This window comes from Encephalitozoon cuniculi, chromosome IX (assembly GCF_000091225.2).
Source record: "Encephalitozoon cuniculi GB-M1 chromosome IX, complete sequence".
Classification (NCBI taxonomy): domain Eukaryota; kingdom Fungi; phylum Microsporidia; family Unikaryonidae; genus Encephalitozoon; species Encephalitozoon cuniculi.
The window spans coordinates 220,263-238,886 of record NC_003238.2 but is presented as its reverse complement, the minus strand read 5'-3'; the positions used below and the strand labels follow the sequence as shown (position 1 = coordinate 238,886).

At 43.3% G+C, this 18,624-nt stretch overlaps 12 protein-coding genes and 1 non-coding gene across 13 annotated transcripts; 6 read left to right on the top strand and 7 right to left on the bottom strand.

Annotated features, from left to right (window-relative positions):
• Nucleotides 1–96: 96 nt before the first annotated feature.
• ECU09_1950 (membrane traffic protein) lies at nt 97–636 on the top strand (the record flags this gene model as incomplete). Its single annotated transcript, NM_001415516.1, has 1 exon — nt 97–636. The coding sequence occupies one exon, from the start codon at nt 97–99 to the stop codon at nt 634–636; it is 540 nt and encodes a 179-aa protein (NP_001402449.1).
• Nucleotides 637–754: 118 nt separating this feature from the next.
• Nucleotides 755–1,381, top strand: ECU09_1940 (uncharacterized protein; the record flags this gene model as incomplete). Its single annotated transcript, NM_001415515.1, has 1 exon — nt 755–1,381. One exon carries the CDS (start codon nt 755–757, stop codon nt 1,379–1,381), a length of 627 nt encoding a protein of 208 aa, NP_001402448.1.
• An 18-nt stretch (nt 1,382–1,399) lies between these two features.
• On the bottom strand, nt 1,400–2,722 carry ECU09_1930 (uncharacterized protein; the record flags this gene model as incomplete). The annotated part of the gene is made up of 1 exon (NM_001415514.1): nt 1,400–2,722. The coding sequence occupies one exon, from the start codon at nt 2,720–2,722 to the stop codon at nt 1,400–1,402; it is 1,323 nt and encodes a 440-aa protein (NP_001402447.1).
• Nucleotides 2,723–2,789: 67 nt separating this feature from the next.
• On the bottom strand, nt 2,790–3,095 carry ECU09_1920 (uncharacterized protein; the record flags this gene model as incomplete). The annotated part of the gene is made up of 1 exon (NM_001415513.1): nt 2,790–3,095. One exon carries the CDS (start codon nt 3,093–3,095, stop codon nt 2,790–2,792), a length of 306 nt encoding a protein of 101 aa, NP_001402446.1.
• Nucleotides 3,096–3,149: 54 nt separating this feature from the next.
• ECU09_1910 (uncharacterized protein) lies at nt 3,150–6,203 on the bottom strand (the record flags this gene model as incomplete). Its single annotated transcript, NM_001415512.1, has 1 exon — nt 3,150–6,203. The coding sequence occupies one exon, from the start codon at nt 6,201–6,203 to the stop codon at nt 3,150–3,152; it is 3,054 nt and encodes a 1,017-aa protein (NP_001402445.1).
• A 101-nt stretch (nt 6,204–6,304) lies between these two features.
• On the bottom strand, nt 6,305–7,510 carry ECU09_1900 (uncharacterized protein; the record flags this gene model as incomplete). The annotated part of the gene is made up of 1 exon (NM_001415511.1): nt 6,305–7,510. The coding sequence occupies one exon, from the start codon at nt 7,508–7,510 to the stop codon at nt 6,305–6,307; it is 1,206 nt and encodes a 401-aa protein (NP_001402444.1).
• A 173-nt stretch (nt 7,511–7,683) lies between these two features.
• Nucleotides 7,684–10,335, bottom strand: ECU09_1890 (uncharacterized protein; the record flags this gene model as incomplete). The annotated part of the gene is made up of 1 exon (NM_001415510.1): nt 7,684–10,335. One exon carries the CDS (start codon nt 10,333–10,335, stop codon nt 7,684–7,686), a length of 2,652 nt encoding a protein of 883 aa, NP_001402443.1.
• Nucleotides 10,336–10,472: 137 nt separating this feature from the next.
• On the top strand, nt 10,473–11,717 carry ECU09_1880 (uncharacterized protein; the record flags this gene model as incomplete). Its single annotated transcript, NM_001415509.1, has 1 exon — nt 10,473–11,717. One exon carries the CDS (start codon nt 10,473–10,475, stop codon nt 11,715–11,717), a length of 1,245 nt encoding a protein of 414 aa, NP_001402442.1.
• A 90-nt stretch (nt 11,718–11,807) lies between these two features.
• ECU09_1870 (undecaprenyl pyrophosphate synthase) lies at nt 11,808–12,620 on the top strand (the record flags this gene model as incomplete). The annotated part of the gene is made up of 1 exon (NM_001415508.1): nt 11,808–12,620. The coding sequence occupies one exon, from the start codon at nt 11,808–11,810 to the stop codon at nt 12,618–12,620; it is 813 nt and encodes a 270-aa protein (NP_001402441.1).
• Nucleotides 12,621–12,659: 39 nt separating this feature from the next.
• Nucleotides 12,660–15,971, bottom strand: ECU09_1860 (uncharacterized protein; the record flags this gene model as incomplete). Its single annotated transcript, NM_001415507.1, has 1 exon — nt 12,660–15,971. The coding sequence occupies one exon, from the start codon at nt 15,969–15,971 to the stop codon at nt 12,660–12,662; it is 3,312 nt and encodes a 1,103-aa protein (NP_001402440.1).
• Nucleotides 15,972–15,999: 28 nt separating this feature from the next.
• Nucleotides 16,000–17,154, top strand: ECU09_1850 (uncharacterized protein; the record flags this gene model as incomplete). Its single annotated transcript, NM_001415506.1, has 1 exon — nt 16,000–17,154. One exon carries the CDS (start codon nt 16,000–16,002, stop codon nt 17,152–17,154), a length of 1,155 nt encoding a protein of 384 aa, NP_001402439.1.
• Nucleotides 17,155–17,178: 24 nt separating this feature from the next.
• On the bottom strand, nt 17,179–17,249 carry ECU09_1845. The gene has a single exon. It is a non-coding gene; the product is annotated as a tRNA-His (tRNA).
• A 187-nt stretch (nt 17,250–17,436) lies between these two features.
• On the top strand, nt 17,437–18,615 carry ECU09_1840 (proteasome regulatory particle base subunit RPT6; the record flags this gene model as incomplete). The annotated part of the gene is made up of 1 exon (NM_001415505.1): nt 17,437–18,615. The coding sequence occupies one exon, from the start codon at nt 17,437–17,439 to the stop codon at nt 18,613–18,615; it is 1,179 nt and encodes a 392-aa protein (NP_001402438.1).
• Nucleotides 18,616–18,624: the final 9 nt, after the last annotated feature.

Genomic DNA, 18,624 nt, shown 5'->3' with positions numbered 1-18,624 from the left:
ACCACTAGGCCTTAAGAAAAACGCTTAGTAATGTTTGTACCCAAACAGCAATAAACTTCAAAATCCCTATATGTTTGTTTGAAAATAGACCCCAAAATGGATTGTTTGCGGAAACAAGCCGAAAAGATTCCCATTCTGGATGCCATTGAGAAGCGCATGAACATCAGGAAGGAGTATGCTCTGCTTGGAATAAGCTTCTTCTGTTTGGTAATTATCATGGCAACATCTCTCGGTCCACTAATAACATCTACCGTCGGAATAATCGTTCCCCTTCAGGAGACCCTTGTTATATTGAGGCAGGTCAACCCAAAAAAGGACGAAGCGAAGCATATGCTGGTGTTTTGGATGGTCTTTGGGATTCTAACGTCTCTTGATGCCTATTCTGGCGCCATCATTAGCTTTATTCCGTTATGGTACACCATGAAGTTCTTCTTCCTACTGTGGGCAGGTCCCCTGAAATTTAGAGGCGGGATAATCATCTACGACAACATACTGGCACGCATTCCAGAGAAATGGTACAGGGAAGAGGGTGGGATTGAGCATGCTGTGAAGAAGGCAACAGACGCTGTGAAGACCGTGGCCGAAAGCGAATTCAACAAAAAAGATGTAATTGAAAGCAGCAAGAAGACTGATTAAAGTGGTTTCAATCAAATTCTTTCAATTCTCTAACACCGTAATGCTCCCCTGAAACAGTTTCTATCTTGGAATGCATAAGAAGTAAAAACTCGAATACAAGAGTCTTTTCGCAGAGGGTATGATTATCAACTGGACTAATGCATTCAGGACTCTAAGAAGCGCAAAAGTAAAAGAACAGCAGTTCCGAAATTCCCTAATTTTTGATTATATCAGTAGACAATCGAGATCAGCGAATTGCTCTCTGTGTTATGAAGCGATAGGTGCCAAGGACTTGTTGTGTGAGGCATGCTTCTATAAGCTTCATCCTCCTCCAATAGATTTCAAAATCTCCATTGTCGTCGAATACGCCGAAGCATGGAGGAGAATAAGAGACTCGAGAAAACTGGGGGATCTTGCTGAAGCCAGACGTCTTAGACTTCTTGGCATTCCTGCAGACTGCTCGTTAGAGAAACTGGTTAGAAGAATATTTTCTCTGAAGCCTACCCGTCGTGAAGAAAAGATCATGCTCAATAACATAAAACTGAAAATACGAATTAAAATGGCGAACGAATGGGCTGTTTTAAAGATAAAGTCAATGATGAATCTCATCGATGAACAATTGAACATTATAAGACTGAAATATCTCCTCTGCCTAAAAAACCTAAAAATTGATGACGTGCTCCTTCTGAAGAAGCATATGATCGAAGTTAGGAAGTACAGAAGCAGTCTGGCTGAAATGCTGAAAAATAAACCAAACACATGGTAGAGTTTGACAAAAAGCGGCCTATTGCCTTTTTTTAAGACCTGAAAGATTCCTGACAATTTCAAGGCCCTCAAGCGCTTCTAGGCTTTCTATTTTTTTGGGAGCATCGACTTCAAGTCCTAGATAGATCTTTTGAAACCCAATTATTTTCCACAGATAAACCTGGGCATATCCGTCCCATTCAGACGACTCTGCTATAATTCTATCGTACATCTCTTTTGGAATCACGGGTGTCCCCCACTTCTCCATTTCTTTGACCAACCCAAAATACCTATTGAAATTAAGATTGTGGATCGTCCTGGCTAGGTTCTCTACCGTCTGCTCCTGCTTCCTTTTAATACTTTCCACCGCCAGTCTCAGCGGCTCCCACTCCTCCTGCAAGAAGGTCAGTTTTGCCACAATCTTGTTGTTGTCTCCCCTAAGATATTCTATCAAATTTCCATTTAGCCTTTCCTTCTGGTTCCAGAACAGTATGTCGTACACCAACGCAACATACGATGCGGGATATCTATCCAAAAGCGAATTGACCACCCTTCCGATGTTCAAGGGACACGGAATGTTCACTATAAACCTTAGAACTCTGCATGCATCATCCTCATTCCTTATGTAGTTTTTGAAGAGAAGATCTAGATGAAAGCCAAAGTTCTCCTCATGCTCCAAAATGAACATAACATTCATCTCCAAGTCGGCAGAGAGCTGGGAAGACAGGATATTCAAAGGCGTAGGCGTAAACAGGGCTGTCAAAAGCTGCCTGGAGGAAAAATAGGACGCGAACGGAAATGCTGGATATTCCGGGCTTACATGGATGGCTTTTCTCTTCATTCTTTTTTCCTTGTACTCTTCGGAATTTGGGCTTTGGAGCATCTCCTTTACACGCATGAACATGAAGTCACGCGAGCTAAGACTCGAATCCCCAAAAACACCTCTCCTCGAACTGCTCTGGGCACAAAAGAACACCAGAAATACCAAGCTGTTTGAATGATTGCTGAAGTACTTTGGTTTGTCTTTGTACATAGAATACACCTCGTCCACTAAGTGGTGCCTTAAAAGATTTATGATCAGCGTGTCTATATTTTCTTCGTAGTCCAGCATCATCCTAACTATGAGCAGAATGTTTGCACAGACATTCTTGGTCAGCCTATCGAACTTAAACTTAATGAGATGCTTGAGGCCGTTTATAACATCCTGCAGTGTGTAGTTAGAAAGAAGACTCTCCAAAATCTCCAGAGACGGGTCGTGAATTAAAGTATAAAAGAGCCAGTAGAAACCGGTCTTGCAGTTTTCCTCCTTGGACATCCTCAGCTTTCTGCAGAAGTCATCTTCGTCGACAAGCTCTCTTAGCATTAGGGCCTAAACGATTTTGTGGAAAAGCATTCATACAGAAAAACATGGTTAAACATTTACTAGCTATTCACTGCTGGACATCAACGCAGTAATAAATTCCGTTATGCATTCTATGCATAGTTATTTTGTTGAAGTCCATGAATGTATCAATGGCCTCCGGGTTGAACACCAGAGAAACAAGTATTTCCTTGTCTACAGAAAGACAGTAAAGAAACTTTGAAAGCCTCCTTATTAGCCTTACTTGGGTTCTGTCTATGGTGAGCGGCTTTCCTAAGCATTCCAGAGACAAAAGCGTCTCCGAAGGATCATACACATTAGATCTCAGCCTCTTTGCCAAGTCAAGTGGAGAAACAAACTCCTTCCCATTTCCCATCTAGTTAAGGGAATGGCATTCCTTTCCAAGAAAAGAGCAGAGCTGAAGGAGCTTTTAGCTTTCGCCTGCATCCTCATCAAGAAACCTGTAAGCTGTAACCATTTCTATCTCCTTGACACGGCTTCTTTTTTCCTCAAACTCGACGCTGAGGTATTTGCTTCCGCAGCTCAGCAGTTCTTTTCTAAAGGTTGTTATTATAAACTGATTTCCGCAGCTCGTGCTCATCTCCTTTATCAGCATAGAAACCCTTTCTCTGCTCTGGACATCCAGATTGGCATCAATCTCGTCAAGTACGTACAATGGAGATGGACTTACCCTTTGCATACTAAATATCAGGCACAAAGCTACCACAGCCTTTTGACCGCCGCTGAGAAGATTTGCACTGATATTTTCTCCAATCTTGATCCCTATTCCATTCTCATATGAATAGAGCTCCGCCGTACCACCATCCGTAAGCCTTGAATAGAGCTCAGAAAACCCCTCTTTTACTAAGGATATGGCATTTTTCATTGTATCTTCTTTCTTAGAGTCTAGCTCTGCTATAAAATCAAGTATTCGTCTTTTATCGCACTTCAAATCCTCCAATCTCCTCTTCATGGAATCTCTTTGTTCCATATAGTTCTCCCACTGGGATATTGCCGCCCGATTAACCACCGAAAGCCCTCTGGTTCTTTCATTAATTCTGGCCATCTCGTTCATTATCTCCTCTTTCTTTTTGTCAGGATACAGTCTCTCTAGGTTTCTGAAATCCGAAACCCCTATTCTTTCGCAAAGCTCGCTTCTTTTGTTTATCAGCATATGCTTCCTTCTCACCAGCTTTTCCATCTCGATATTTATCTTCTTGGGCTTTGCAAATAATCCCGCGTTTTCCTCATTAAACATCATCTCCCTTGCAGCTCTTTTCTTATCCTTAAGCTCCAAAATCTTTGCCTCAATCTCCATCGCCTCCCCATACATTTTGGACTTTTCCAACTCCGACTCAAGGCGCCTGCTACTATCATTCAGCTTTTTAATTCCAATTTCTGCTTCTCCTACTCTTATCTCAACCTTCCTGATCTCGTTTCCAGTCCAGATGCTTTTGAGCCGGAGATCTTTCTCCTCTTCTCTTAATCTTCGGAGCTTTACACTAATTTTGTTAATGTCAAGGTTTCCCTTGCTAGCTTCCTCCAGTATCCTTATCTTCTCCTGAAGAAACAAAACAACCGACTTTAGACTTTCGTTATATCTGGATCCATCGCTTCCCTTCTCCCTGCTCATTTTCGCTTCTTCAATCTCCTTGCCTATTTTTCCAAGCTCATGCTGCACCCTACTTATCTCGCCTTTTACTTTCCTTGCCTCCCTACTGATCTTTTTATACTCCTGGAAAACCGCGTTTCTCTTCTCATATCCCCCAGAAATCGGCCCATCCCTAGTTACTATCTCTCCAGAAAGAGTAACTGTATTGATCTCATACTTCTTCGACGAATAAAGTGCCTGTTTCAGGTCAGAGCAAAGATAGAAATCCTTTACAACGCATCTGAGAAGAGCTTTATACTGTTGGCCACACCTTAGTTGTGATGTCAGCGAAATAACATCCGGATCCTTTACTTCCTCGGACTCCCTGTACTTGATTCTACTAAGTGGCATAAGTGTTATCCGGAACCTCAAATCCTTCATCTTCTTAAGTACCTTCGATGCCACCTCTTCATTCGAGACAACTATATTGAATAAGGCATTTCCCACAACCGCTTCAAATGCATTAACTAACTCATTAGGTACGCTTATCAGGTCATATACGTATCCTAGCACCCCCTCTTCGCATTTGATTTGGCTATGCACATCCAACCCAATATTCCCCATAGCCATCAATCTGTTTTCTTGAGACTTGACCATTTCTTCTATCGATGCATCTAAAAGCCTCAGTCTCTTCTCTTCTCTCCAGAGATGTTTTCTTCTTTCAATTAACTCTTCAAGATCTCTTGTTTCTTCGGCATTTTCGGCCTCATGTCTTCCAGAACTATTGAGCGCTCTCAGCTTTTCCAGTTTTTCCTTCAAAATGCTCTTTGCTGTTTCTATTTCTCCAGCCTTTATATTTCTACTCCCCAACGTCTCTAGGAATCCCGTTAGATACTTTATATAGCCGGATCTTACAAAATTCTCCCGCTCCTCATCCCTAAGCTTCACAAGACGCTCTCTCTCAACCTTCTGGGTATCCTGCAAATCACTTCTTTTCTTTTCAATCTTTTTCATCTCATCTTTAATTTCAGGCTCCTTATCTTTATACTTTTCATTGACATGCAGCTCCTTTCTTCTGTTAATAAGGTTTGTTAGTTTGTTCTCTATTTCGCCAATCTCACATCCGAAATCTCCACTCTCCTCTGAGACTTCCTCAGGGTCGCTAGATACAAGCTCCTCAATCCTAAAAATCTCCCCATTAATCTCCCTGACCTCCCTCTCAATATATCCATACTCAAGCCTCCGCTTCTCCTTTTCCAACTCCTCACACAATTCTGCTTCCTTCTTATCACTTTCAAGTCCTCTTAGCTTATCCTCAACCCTCTCCAATAGTAACTCGATCTTCTTTTCGCTCTGCTTAGTTTCCTCAAGTATAGACATACTACTTTCCCTATCCTTTTCATACCCAGACACACCGGCAACGTTCTTCATCAACTCGTATCTCCTCCTGTCATCAACAACAGCAAGCTCAGATACTTCTTCCTGCAAGACAACGAAGTATGGACTGCCAACTGCAAATCCATTGGTTTGAAGTAACCCTACTAGCTCGTCCCTCGATACAATTCTATTGTCCACCATGTACTCATCTTTCTTAACACTTACAGTCCTCTTGACAGAAAATTCTCTCCCGCTCCCAGCCTCCTGCAGTCCATCGCAAAACACTATCTCAACGCTGCCCTCTTCCTCCATAGCCCTACTTCCTTCGTGGATAAGTCCCGTCCTCGACTCACAACTGTGCTTTTCTCCACAGAGTACAAAGTGGACCGCAGAAACAATACTGCTTTTTCCACTCCCGTTCCGCCCGACAATGATATTGGTGTGCTCTGATAGTGGAACCACTACCTCATCTCTAAAGCTTCTGAAGTTTTTTAGCCTTATTTGCTTAATGTGCATCAAACCTAAGGGGAGTATTTTTGACAATATAAGTGGCTGTACTGTTTCAAATAAGCAAAGATAAAACAGGTGTCTCTATACAATTTAATCCTTGTGGCCAGTCATTTATACTCATTTTCATGCAGTCTTTCCTTAAGCTCAGTGTTTTCTCTCTCGTACTTCTTGCATCTATCTTCAGCGTCATGAAGCATAGTTTCGACCTTCTTAACATACTTTTCCTGGTACTCCTTGAGATCAGATTCCAAGGATGAGCATGCCTCCACAAGATTGGCTTTTTGCGCATATAGCTCGTCTCTTTCTTCTTGAAGAGAATTTAATCTCTCGCTAACCTCCATCCTCATCGTCTCCTGAGCTTTTATGGCTTCATTCTGGATAACTAGGAAATCAAAGTATGTTTCCTCTCTTCTGTCCACCTCAACAGGTCCTGATAACTTGTTGCTCTCGAAAACACTTCCTAGTCTTTCCAAATTAGATCTCATCGACATGAACCTAACCCACTCCTCAAGATTATCGCCTCCAGTTTGCTCACGGAGAAATAACGGAACAGATGCTATGTCAGCCCCTTCATAACAAAGCAGGAGGTCGATCATCTGGTCAAGTACAGAAGAGTGCTCGGATATAAGAGCTTTCCAGAACCCGGGATCTGCTTTATTTACGATGTCTCCATCAGTATCGTTGTCTTCTGCAGGCTCATCACTCTTTTTGCTCTCAGAAAATATACTGCAGAAGTTGTGGGATTTCATTAATGAGTAGATAAGGCAGTACACGGTCTGCGGTGAAGCATATGGAAGCTCCAAAACATGCATTATAAACAATGCAAGCAGCTCATGGTTGGATATTATGGGGAAATCTCTCTCTAGGTTTTTGAGGATGTTGAATATAGCTTCTTGACTGCAATCTTCTGTACTTCTGCACATGTCCAATATAAACCTCACTAGGTCCCTATCGTCTAATCTTCCATGATCATTTACCCCGTCCTTAGTGTCTGGAGCTTTAGCAGGATCATGAGGCCCTACTGGCTTTAGCTCCATATGTCTCTCTCTGGACCCGCTGCATTTGGCCCATATCGAGAACCTTAAGTCCTTACTTATTGTATGGATTTTCTTTCTTACCTCCCTTCTGTTAGGCTTCTTTTCTGAGAGAAAATAGGCCCAGAATTCAAACTCTGCAAGGGTTTTCGAGGCACACGTGGTATTGCAATGCTTCCTATTACATATCAGCTTTTTATAAGTTCTCGATGGAAAAAGCGCCTCGTCGGCATACCTAGGGGTGTTGGATCCGAGAATCAAACTGTCCAGGAATTCCATTCAGGTTCCCCTCTTCAAATTCATTGATATATCATTATTTTTATAAAAAGGAGCTACCTACATAAAAACTAGTTCTATTGGGTGTCGTGTGCTTGGATGGGGCCACAGGTACAATTGGCTCCAGAGGAACAAATAGATCCGTCGACGCTTGGCATGTAATATAATCATTTATTTCAAAAGTTCTCTCCTTCAAATATATTTCCATGAATGACCATCTTCTGTATCTCGTCCTTCCTATTGGCACTCTCCAGAACTTTTTCTTCAACCGTTCCCCTTGTGATGAGTCTATATACTGTTACATCTCTCGTCTGACCTAGCCTGTGTGCCCTATCCATTGCCTGCTGGTCTGCAGTAGGATTCCAGTCGCTGTCGTAGAAAACAACCGTATCTGCTGCAGTAAGGTTGATTCCTAGCCCCCCGGCACGTGTACTCAGCAGGAAGATAAACTTGTCGCTTGCTTGCCAATCTCTGATCACCTCTGCACGGGCAGAAGCCTTCAGACTTCCGTCGAGCCTTAGATATGTGTATCCTTTCCTCACAAGGTAATCCTCTATAAGATCTATCATTCTTGTCATCTGAAAGTACATCAGCAACCGGTGTCCCTCTGCTTTGAGTTTTGGTAGCAGCTCATCCAAAACGACCAGTTTTCCACTATCACTGATAAACGTATTTAATGGGGGAACATAAATGGTCGTATTTAGCGGAATGTGCCTATTCTCCAGATCTATCTCTGGAAGATCTGCTTCATTTGAAATCAGTCTAGGCGCCGTTGCTACAACCGGACTTATACAATAAACATGTCGTTGCAGACGATATGCTTCTTCGTCAATCACTCTTCTCATGCTTTCCAGCAGCGAGGACTCTGGATTCCCCATGTTTCTCAACACAGCCTTACCAGCCTCCTCAACACTTCTAAAGACATAGCCACCATACTTGAAGTCCAAGCTACCCCGAAGGTACCAGGCGTTTGGTCCTTCTCCATTAACAATCCTTCGCAATCCATTAATCCTCTCTATCATTTCATATTCTTTCTTACGGAACATCTCAAGTGCATCCTTAGCAACAAGGCTGGGAATCTTAATGTCCATCTTACTTCTTCCAAAAGAAACAACATCGCCTATCCCATCGCTGACTTCGAGGCTCAATCCGCATCTAGGCTCCAGCTTCTTGAACAAGTCCGGATGATTGCAGACCTTTTTCAGCTGCATGAGTAGGTTCTCCATTTCCATGCTTGAGCAGGATCTGGTGATCTCCTTGTACAACACTTTTTGTCTGTAGCTTAGATCGCAGTACAAATCAATCTGCGTCTTCTGGCCCAGCTCATGGATAACATCTGATTTGTGTCTTCTAAGCATAAATGGCTTTAGAATGGCATGAAGCCTCTGCAGAGACTTCTCATCAACCGTCTTCTTCATTATTGCCGATGTTTCTATCTCCTTACTGAACCAGTCGCTGAACTCATTGAGAGAGTCAAACAGAGTAGGCATTATAAAATGAAGGAGAGCCCATAGCTCTTGCATGGAGTTTTGTATCGGCGTTCCCGTCAGAAGAAGTCTGTTTCTTGCCTTAAAGCTCAGGAGAGTCTTCCATCTTCGCGACATGCTGCTCTTAATAGCCTGTGCTTCGTCGAGAATCATGTATTGCCATTTGATCTTTTTTAACATCTTCTCATCACTAACAGCAGTTTGATATGTCGTGATGACAACATCAGAATTTTTGAATCGCTTTTTCAGCTCCTTCCTTTCGCTTGGAGATCCAGAAAAGCGGCACACTCTGAAGCTAGGGAGAAACCTTGCAAACTCTTGAGCCCAGTTGTCTAGTGTCGATGAAATGGTTACAACAAGAAACGGCCCAGGGACCTCTTCCGTTTCATAAAGGTGGGCCAATAATGAAATCGACTGAACTGTTTTTCCTAATCCCATGTCGTCTGCAAGAATCCCATTGATTCCTTTATCATACAGACTGACAAGCCAGTTTAGTCCTCTCAGCTGGTACTCCTTCAAAGTGCACTTTAAGATACTCGGCTGGGGCACATATCGAGTCGTCGTCTCCCCTACCTCTCCCCCCTCCTTGAACTTCTTTGTCGACCTCTCTGCTCCAAACTCCCTCAACCTCTCTTTCTGGAGCATAGCCGCCTCATAACCCTTCATCCCGTTATATTCCCCCGCTCCTATTTCCTTTCTTTCAGCCTCCTCTGCAGAAGAAAGACCGCATCTATTCTTTTTCAATATGAAGTGAGAAAAGAGCTCTGTCTGACTCAGGAGATATTCAAACTTCCTCTTCTGTCTTAGTTCCTCCCTCTCCTCCATCTCCCTCTTCTTTCTTTCCATCTCCTCCTTTTCTGCCTTCTTGAACCTATCCTTCATGTTTCTTTCGGTCTTTTTTATATGTCCATACAGCTCTCTGTAGATCCTCTTCGACTTAAGTATAGGATTGGTTCTAGATGTTTTTGAAAGCCCTCTCCTCAACTCTCTGGCACAGATTATGCTGATTTTCTTAGAATATGCTATACGGGCAGACTCATATCCTACGATTGCAGAGTGAACCTTTCTGATATTCCTCATGACCGATATCCACTCTGCTGTCCTTTCAGAATCTGTATCTCCCTCGCCCCTCTGACTCCTCATTTCATTTATAATCTGGCTTATCTTTTCTTTTGCTAAAAAGCGAAGATGCCTTACCTCCGGATAGTTGAGCAAGGCTACAGGAACATCCATAACACATTTGGAAATATGCCTTGTTCCATTTGCCGCCTTTTCTATGTTCAGAGCCTCCCCACGCCTCTCGTATACTTTCAGAATGTCCTCTAGATCTACTCCTGTCATTTTGAGGGTTTTCCCAATACATCTTCATTTACCCACACTTAGATTTGGCCTCTTGCCTATCTAAAGCCCAAGGCCTTGAATCTTGTTATGAAACAAAGGAATTAAAACAACAAGACGGTACAAAGAAATAAACAAAGATGATAGCAATAATGGTTCTGATGCAGCTGTGTATCTCCAAAATAGTTGTCGTTGACGATCTTGGTGTTACCGATAAACAGAATCGAGATCCAGACATAGCTAGAAAGGTAATGAATGTTCTTGGAGGCACTATAAAGAACAGTAGGGATACAGTGCTACTCTCCAATAGCAAGGGGACAAAAAGAATTGTTGGAGATGATGAAAACGCTTCCTCGGCATACGACAGAGGAAGCCAAGGCGAAGCTAAACTGTTTGCGAAAACGAATGATGACAATAAGACAAATGGACGAGAGACCCACTTACGACCAAGTCCTTCCAAACCTGAATATACCGGAAGGCCGACACAGAATCTACAAGTGGAAGATCCAGTCCCAGAAATAGGAAGAGGCTACCAAGAGAGCTCCCTACTGAATCCCTTGCATACCAGGAGTCTATTTAATGGGGATGATCAGCAGATCCAAGGCAGGAACATGTACGAAAGGCCCTCCATGCAAAGCTATGACCCAGAGAACCTTTTAACGCCATATGACTCTAACCAAGGGAAGTATATTCCATTTTCATTTGGGGGTACTGGAGATTCTTTTACGGGAGCTCCTGGATACACAGAGGCTCCACTAGAAGACAGAATGGGGTTTGGTATGGGCGGGAATAGGAACCTGTCTGATGAGGCAAGGGCAAGGAAGTCATTTATTATCTTGAAGATGGCGCAGAGCAAGCAGAAGGAAAGCATGCTACAGAGCAGCATCGACAAACTTCTACAGGACATAGACCAAGTTGCTGAGAAGATCCAAGACACACAGAAGATGAAGGACGGGATGATGTCGAGGCTTCACACCAAGAAAAATCATCTGAGAAACCTGCAGATTAACATAAAGGAGGTTGAAGTCCAAAGAGGGAGGACCCTGGCCCTCATAAGGTTATCTAGGAACGAGCTTCTGAAGCTTTCAAAGATGATAGACGACCAAAGATCCAAACTGGCGCTTCTCGAAGATGAGGAGAAGATATTCTCTGACAGAATAAAGAAATATGATGAGGAGTATGATGTAGGTAACAGGGAGCTTCAGCTGGATGAAACGCGGACCGAAGAAATCAAAAGGAGTATAGAAGAGCTGGAGAGGATGTATAATGTTCTGAAGATCAGGAACAATGAGCTGTTGAATGAAAGAAACAAGGAAAGTGCCATCCGGAACAAGCTAGAAATGGAGGTAGAGAGGTTTGATAGAAGCGCAATAGACTTTATTTAAGGGTGATGGAAGGTTTTATGGCAAAATTGCTTTTTCACGACTCATTACTGGGGTTTCGAGCTATTAAAAAATTTTTAAATGATCCATTAAATGATAGAAGGTCTAAAAGTGAAAGCCCTAATATGTGTGGTGGAGATCATTGAAAACGGAATCAATAGCATACATGCCATGGGGATTCTACTCTTTGCATTGAATATTCTTAAAAAGGCCTCTGTCCTTGTAAGCAGAATTCTGTGTGCGTGGAATGGGAAACTATCTTCTGAGTATCCCAGGGACCCAAGAAGCAGGCTTGGTATTTTCAAAAACATGAACATTGCATTTATCTGCGATGGAAACAGAAGGTATGCAAGAAAGCTTGGGCTTGAAGATAGCTTCATCAAGGACAAGGGACTCCAGAAGATATATGAGTTCATCGAATTTGGATGTTTCTACGGCATTAAGGAGATCTCTTTTTTCTGCTTTGCACTGAGCAACTTCAAAAGAAGTCCGGAGGAGGTGAATAAACTGATGGGACTTGTCAAGCAGAAAATAGAAAGACCTAAGGAGATAGGCATCAGACCAAAGTTCCGGGTTTATGGAAGGCTGGATCTTCTCGAGGAAGATGTCAGGAAGAGACTCATGGATATTGAGGAGGAATCTAAGAACAACACAAGTATAATTGTGAACATATTTTTTGCATATTCTGCAGAGGATGAAATCACCAGGGGAATTCAATTCAACAGCCATGTTGACATACTCATAAGGACTAGTAACACAAAAAGACTCAGCAACTTCATGATCCGCCAAGTTGCAAAGGGGACATCTGTGTTCTTTGCAAAGGCACTCTGGCCTGAGCTGACAACAGCACATCTCTTCCTGATACTTCTGAAGCATCGACTGGAAAATAAATATTTATTGGGTTGATGCCATTTTGCATTGAAGTAGGCATGCCAGGGCAAGCACTCAAAGCCATTTGCTCAAGTCCGGCTTTTCTACAACCGGCCTGTTTGGGTCATAGAGAAGCCTTCTCTCAACCTCGAATATACTGTCAATCTCGGTCTTAATAGCCCTTCCTACCTCATCAAACGAAGTATTATGTGCTCTAGTGCACTCTTCCATTCCAAACTCCTTAAATATCCTCACTAAATCTTCTGTCTCGTTTCTCCACCCCACTAAACTTAGCGCAATATCTCGGATCCTACTAAGCACAAACTCCCTTTCGTATCTGCCCCCTGGCCTATTCTTAATCCTCGTGCTTCTACCCCCTCCCATGTTTTCTGTGTAGCTGAACGATGTCTCGCTCATACACTCGTCTTCTCTTTCCTCGAGAGCCTCCAACCTGTTCCTGTATTTCACAAACGATTCCTTTACATCATTGAGAGTCAGGAGTTTTTCTCTCAAAATCTCGCGGGCCTCCTGCATGAGGCACTCTGCATCTGAGCATACCCTAAGGGCATCTCCCATGCTTTTGGCTTTTACATACTCGGCAAAAGCTCTTTCTGGTTTTCCCAAAAACTCCTCAAGTAATTGGCCTGCCTCATAATGCTTTTCAGACTCGACAAGCCTGCTCACCATAAGCTCACAAAATTCCTCACGACCCTCCGAGCCATGGAGGTCCATGGCTTCCCTCCAGTATAGATTCTCCACGGCTGTTTCCAATGCCTTCTCTGTGTTTCCTGCTTTTCTGAAAAGAACCAACGCCTTGTCAGAAGGAAGGAGCTCTGCACATAAGTTAAAGTAGTACCCCTTTTCCCTGGTGCTCAAGCCACAGGCTTCATACATCAGCGCCTCATCGATAAGTCCATGCTTTTCGATGTATTTTTTTTCTACATCGGTCATCTTTGTCCTGCTTATGTGATAAAGCGCATCGACTCTATTCCCAAGAAAGTCGTTTATCTTGAATTTCTGCAGACTTCCCCGGTACCTGCGTACCAAAGAAAGAAAATCCGACGAGTCTTTCCGGCAGATCTTCATCACCTCGCGTATCAGATCTTCGTTGCATGTTCCCAAAGCTGAATTCATAATGCTGCTTGTATTGGTTATTGACAGCATATGTTCGACTCCTGCTTTTAGGTCATGCCTTGCCACCTGAAGCGCCAAATCTATTCTCTTTACTTTCACCAATAAGGAAATAATAAACTTGAAGTTGCTTTTTAAGTCCAGCGATAAAAGAAACTCGTTGAAAAAGTCCCTTGCCCTTCTCCCGCACAGGTTCTTTACGTCTTCTGGCAGGCTTTTTAAACACCTGCTGTAAGGCTTCCGGCGCATGAAGAGACCCTTCCCATTTCCCCATCCAATCAGATGTGCAAGGGAATTTGTGTCTATTGATTCGTCATTGCCTATCAACTCTTCAAAATGCTCTCTAGTGTCTTTGGGTTCGAGGACTGCAGTGAGATCGAAGACTTTCCTAAATCTTCTAGCCCTTTCACTCTCAAGAATAAAGTCAAAATCCCCAAGTCTTTGGAGAGCCTCACTGAAAAATGATACAAGGTGTGCATCCCTGCATTCAGTCACAAATTTCTCAAGTTCGATATCGTGGTCCAAAAAGACTCCGAACGGGACAATGTATCTCTGGCAACCGTCTATAGCGTCTTTGTATTTCTTGTCAGCCAGAAGCTTCTTTACAAATGCTAATGTATAGATCTTGGGGGTATATGTTTCGAGTGTGCCGTGCCTCGTTACTCCAATAACCCTGAAGTCTACCATGCACAAAAGCTCCAGCTTGTGATCAACCTGGCAAACGCTTTGTTTAGACTCAAAGAAAAACCTGCACGTCCCTTCCGAAATGGTAATCATCCCATGCTCCCCAACGAGGAACGAATTTATATTCTCTGTGGTATCCCCATCCACGAAAAGCTTGGTTCCGTTATGAACAAAAATGCTCTTTTTCACACATACCTCGAGTCTCTGGGCTATGTCAATCCCAGAATGCACTGGATCGCCACTATAGACAATGACCCCGTTGCCTAATAACAAGTATAGCTTTTCTTCGAAGTTATAGTGTTTTACAACACCGACACATCCGTATCTTTTCAGCGTTTGGCACAGTTGATGGACAACGGTGCTAGTTCTTCTTGTCCCTACAGTACCTCTCTTCTTTCTTTCATCCACATCTCCATTTCTAGTGATATAGGTATCCTCCTCTCCATTCACTTCTTTTACAAGAAACTCATGCCCGCTCTTTAAAACCAGAAAACCATCGAATAAGACAATCGAATCAAATTCGTCCTCCAAAAGGAATGTCCTTTCGTTAATAAAGTCTTCTCCATCCCATCGGAACATAATTGCTCTGTCCCTCAGAAGAATTGCTCCCTTCTTTTCTGCCGGGAAGACATCAACAATATTGGTATCAAACCCAACTCTTACGGAGAAGAGCGGGGGAGGAAGAATCTTCTCTGAGAAGTCTGTGTAAAGCATGTAGCTCCCATCAATAACATAGTACTCTGAGCCATGATGGGTCTTCTCTTCAGACAAAAAAACTCTTAATATCCTTTCCCCATCTCTGAACAGGACTGTGTTCTTTTCGGTGCATAGGAACTTTCCAGGTATTTGCCTTGAAACTTTCAGATACCAACGAAAATTCTTTGTGTAGAACACTTTAAGCAGGGAGCCCTCGGCATTGTGCTGGACAGTAATTAGTAAGTCCTCGTTTTCTAGAAAAGCCAGTTCGCTGCATCCCACGTTCAACGGATCTCCATGTTCAAGCCCATTGGGCTCAATAAACCTGACACTTTCGCTTGTTGAGCATCCAAATGTGTTGTACTTACTTCTCCAGGAAAGACTTGTATATTCTCTCTCCTCACTTCTCCCAACTAGATTAAGCTCTGTGTCATAAAAGAGGATTTTCTTGTTGGTTAGTACTGCAAAAAGCCCATAGTCGGCCCATTCAACCCGAATGGCCCTGCCAAATTCAACCTTGGCTGATTTCTTGAGATCAATGTATGTGTCGAAAAGAAGAATTTCTCTGGTGGAAATAACAACGCACCATTTTTCGTCCGCAGATATGCTGGCCAAAACCACTCCATCACTCACCTTTCCGACCTCTACCATCTCAAGTGTGCTCCTATTAACCAGATGTATTGTGTCCAGCTCGTCGATTAAAAAATACTCGAATGTTAAGACATGAAAGTGCTTTGGGACAAACGGAATCTCGAATCTTTTTGTCCCGGATTCATCGTATATACTGCTTTCCTTTGCAACATATCCCTTGCTATAAATCCAATCGCCTTTGCCTATCTCGACAGTGCTCATGTACCGAAAAAAAAAATTTTCCATTCCTTGTGGGGAATCCTGGAACCCAAAAATGTCTACCTCTGGATGGCTGGGAGGAATTCCAAGAGAAGAGCATAGCTACAAAGCCATATACCGCAATCTGGAGCTGTCCAGAATGCACCGTGTTGTCTCCGACCATGTCCCCATGTCTGAAGAGAAGCATGAAGGTAAGAAGACAATCGATGAAGAACAGCCTAGAGGTCTTTTTGAGTCTGTCATATACAGACTGGACGGATATGATCAGCGCTATTTGCGTGAATCTGCCATAGATGTTTCAGAGGACGCTTTTGAGTTAATTGTGGATAGGCTGGAGAAAGAATGGTTCTTTTTTGTGCACGGTTTAGTAGATAGACATGTCAAGCCCATTGAGCCTTCTTCTTTCTGCGATATTTGCACAAAACATACATCAACGCACAATGAGGCTCTTGTTGTATGCCAAGGATGTGAAATATGTGTGCATGAAAGTTGCTATGGAATCCAGGATTTGAGTAGTTTCTGGCTATGCAGGAAATGCATATACGGAGAATATCAGATAAGGTGCTCGTTTTGCATTTCATCGGATGGGATCTTCAAGCAGACATCAGACAATAGATGGGGCCACGTCCTGTGCGCTATGTTCAATAGGTTTCTTTCATTTGGCCATCTGCTATCAAAAGACCCTATTGACGTTAGCTCTTATCTCGAGGAGTCTGGATGCCTATTTTGTAACGAATTCGGGGGAACAGCGATACACTGTTCATATTTTATGTGCACCAGGAAGTACCATGTTGGATGTGCTCTTGATAAATGCTATTTCGACTTGAACAACGGGATATCTTACTGTATCGATCATGATCCCTTAAAAAGAAACCCATACGAGCTGGGATATGGAAGGATGAATGGACTAAGGTATTTTGGATATGAAAAGCTACGTAATCCTCCAGCAATTAGGAGAAAGGTCCGCATGGCACGTCCCAGGGCCACGCTGTTTATGAAGCTTTGCAAGTTACAGCCTGTGGCGACCCCATCCGTTCTCTCGAGGGTAGAGGCATGCGACCTGAAAGAAAAGGATTCTGTGAACATTTTCAAAGTGTCGAGGTACTGGGAACTGAAGAGAAAAGAAATAGGAGGCCCTTTGGTCATTCTTCCCGACATTGTGTATGGGAGAAAGACGAGAGAGGATTGGATGAGCAAAAGAAGAATGTAAACCTTGTGCTTTGCCACCAAAAGATGCTGAATGCGAGAATCGAACTCGCATCTTGGCGGCCACAACGCCATGCTCTACCACTAAGCTAATTCAGCCAATATGGCTCCCATCTGCAAACTTCAGTGGGAGATGGCGGCCTGCACAGGCGACGAGTCATCAGGGTGTTCGACTCTGACATCTATATCCATGATTGCATTCTCCGGGGCCTGTGATCCTTCTGCTCTTATAAAATCGATTTGTTTGTTGAATGAAAATCCAGTGATCACTTTAATCCCTTGTAGGATGGCGGAAGGGTTTTGCAAAAACTTCTACAGCAACAAGCTGGATCATCTGGAGGTGCAGATAGCAAAGAAGACCAAGATACTTCGTGTATTGGAACAAAAGCGTGCTGAGTTGAATAGAAGGGTTAGATTTCTTAGAGAAGAGATATCCATCGTTCAGGAGCCCAGCTCCAATGTTGGAGTGGTTGTGGAAAAAATGGGAAAGATGCAGGTTCTGGTGAAAACAAATCCTGATGGTAAGTATCTAGTGAAGGTGGAGCCTGGAGTAAACTATGATGAACTCAAGGCTGGCGTAAGGGTTGCTCTGCGTAGCGACTCATATGATGTCCACAGGATACTTCCCACAAAGGTGGATCCGCTTGTGTCACTTATGATGGTTGAAAAGGTTCCCGACTCGACGTATCAAATGATAGGAGGCCTTGACGAACAGATCAAAGAGATTAGGGAGGTCATCGAGCTTCCAATCAAGCATCCAGAGTTATTCGAGAATCTTGGGATAGCGCAGCCAAAGGGAGTACTTTTATATGGGCCTCCCGGAACTGGCAAGACTTTACTGGCAAGAGCCGTGGCTCATCATACACAATGCAAGTTCATAAGGGTCTCTGGATCTGAGCTGGTTCAAAAGTACATTGGAGAGGGGTCTAGGCTGGTGAGGGAGCTTTTTATCATGGCTAGAGAGCATGCACCGTCTATTATATTCATGGATGAGATCGACTCCATCGGGTCCACAAGGGGAGACTCCAACAAAGGGAGTGACAGTGAGGTCCAACGAACCATGCTTGAGCTACTCAATCAACTCGACGGATTCGAGTCGCACAACAACATCAAGGTTATCATGGCTACCAATAGAATCGACATTCTCGATCCTGCCCTGTTGAGGACTGGTAGAATTGATAGGAAGATTGAGTTCCCCCCGCCAAACGAATCTGCAAGACTTGAGATCCTGAAAATCCACTCGAGAAAGATGAATCTTACCAAGGGAATTGATCTTGAGACCATAGCAAGCAAGATGGTTGGATGTTCTGGGGCAGAAGTTAAGGCCGTATGTACAGAGGCTGGAATGTATGCTTTGAGGGAGAGAAGAGTTCATGTGACGCAGGAAGACTTTGAAATGGCAGTCCATAAGGTATTGAAGAAGACTGGGGATCTGAACTCTGACCTCAGAAAGCTTCTAAAATAAACGAGGATT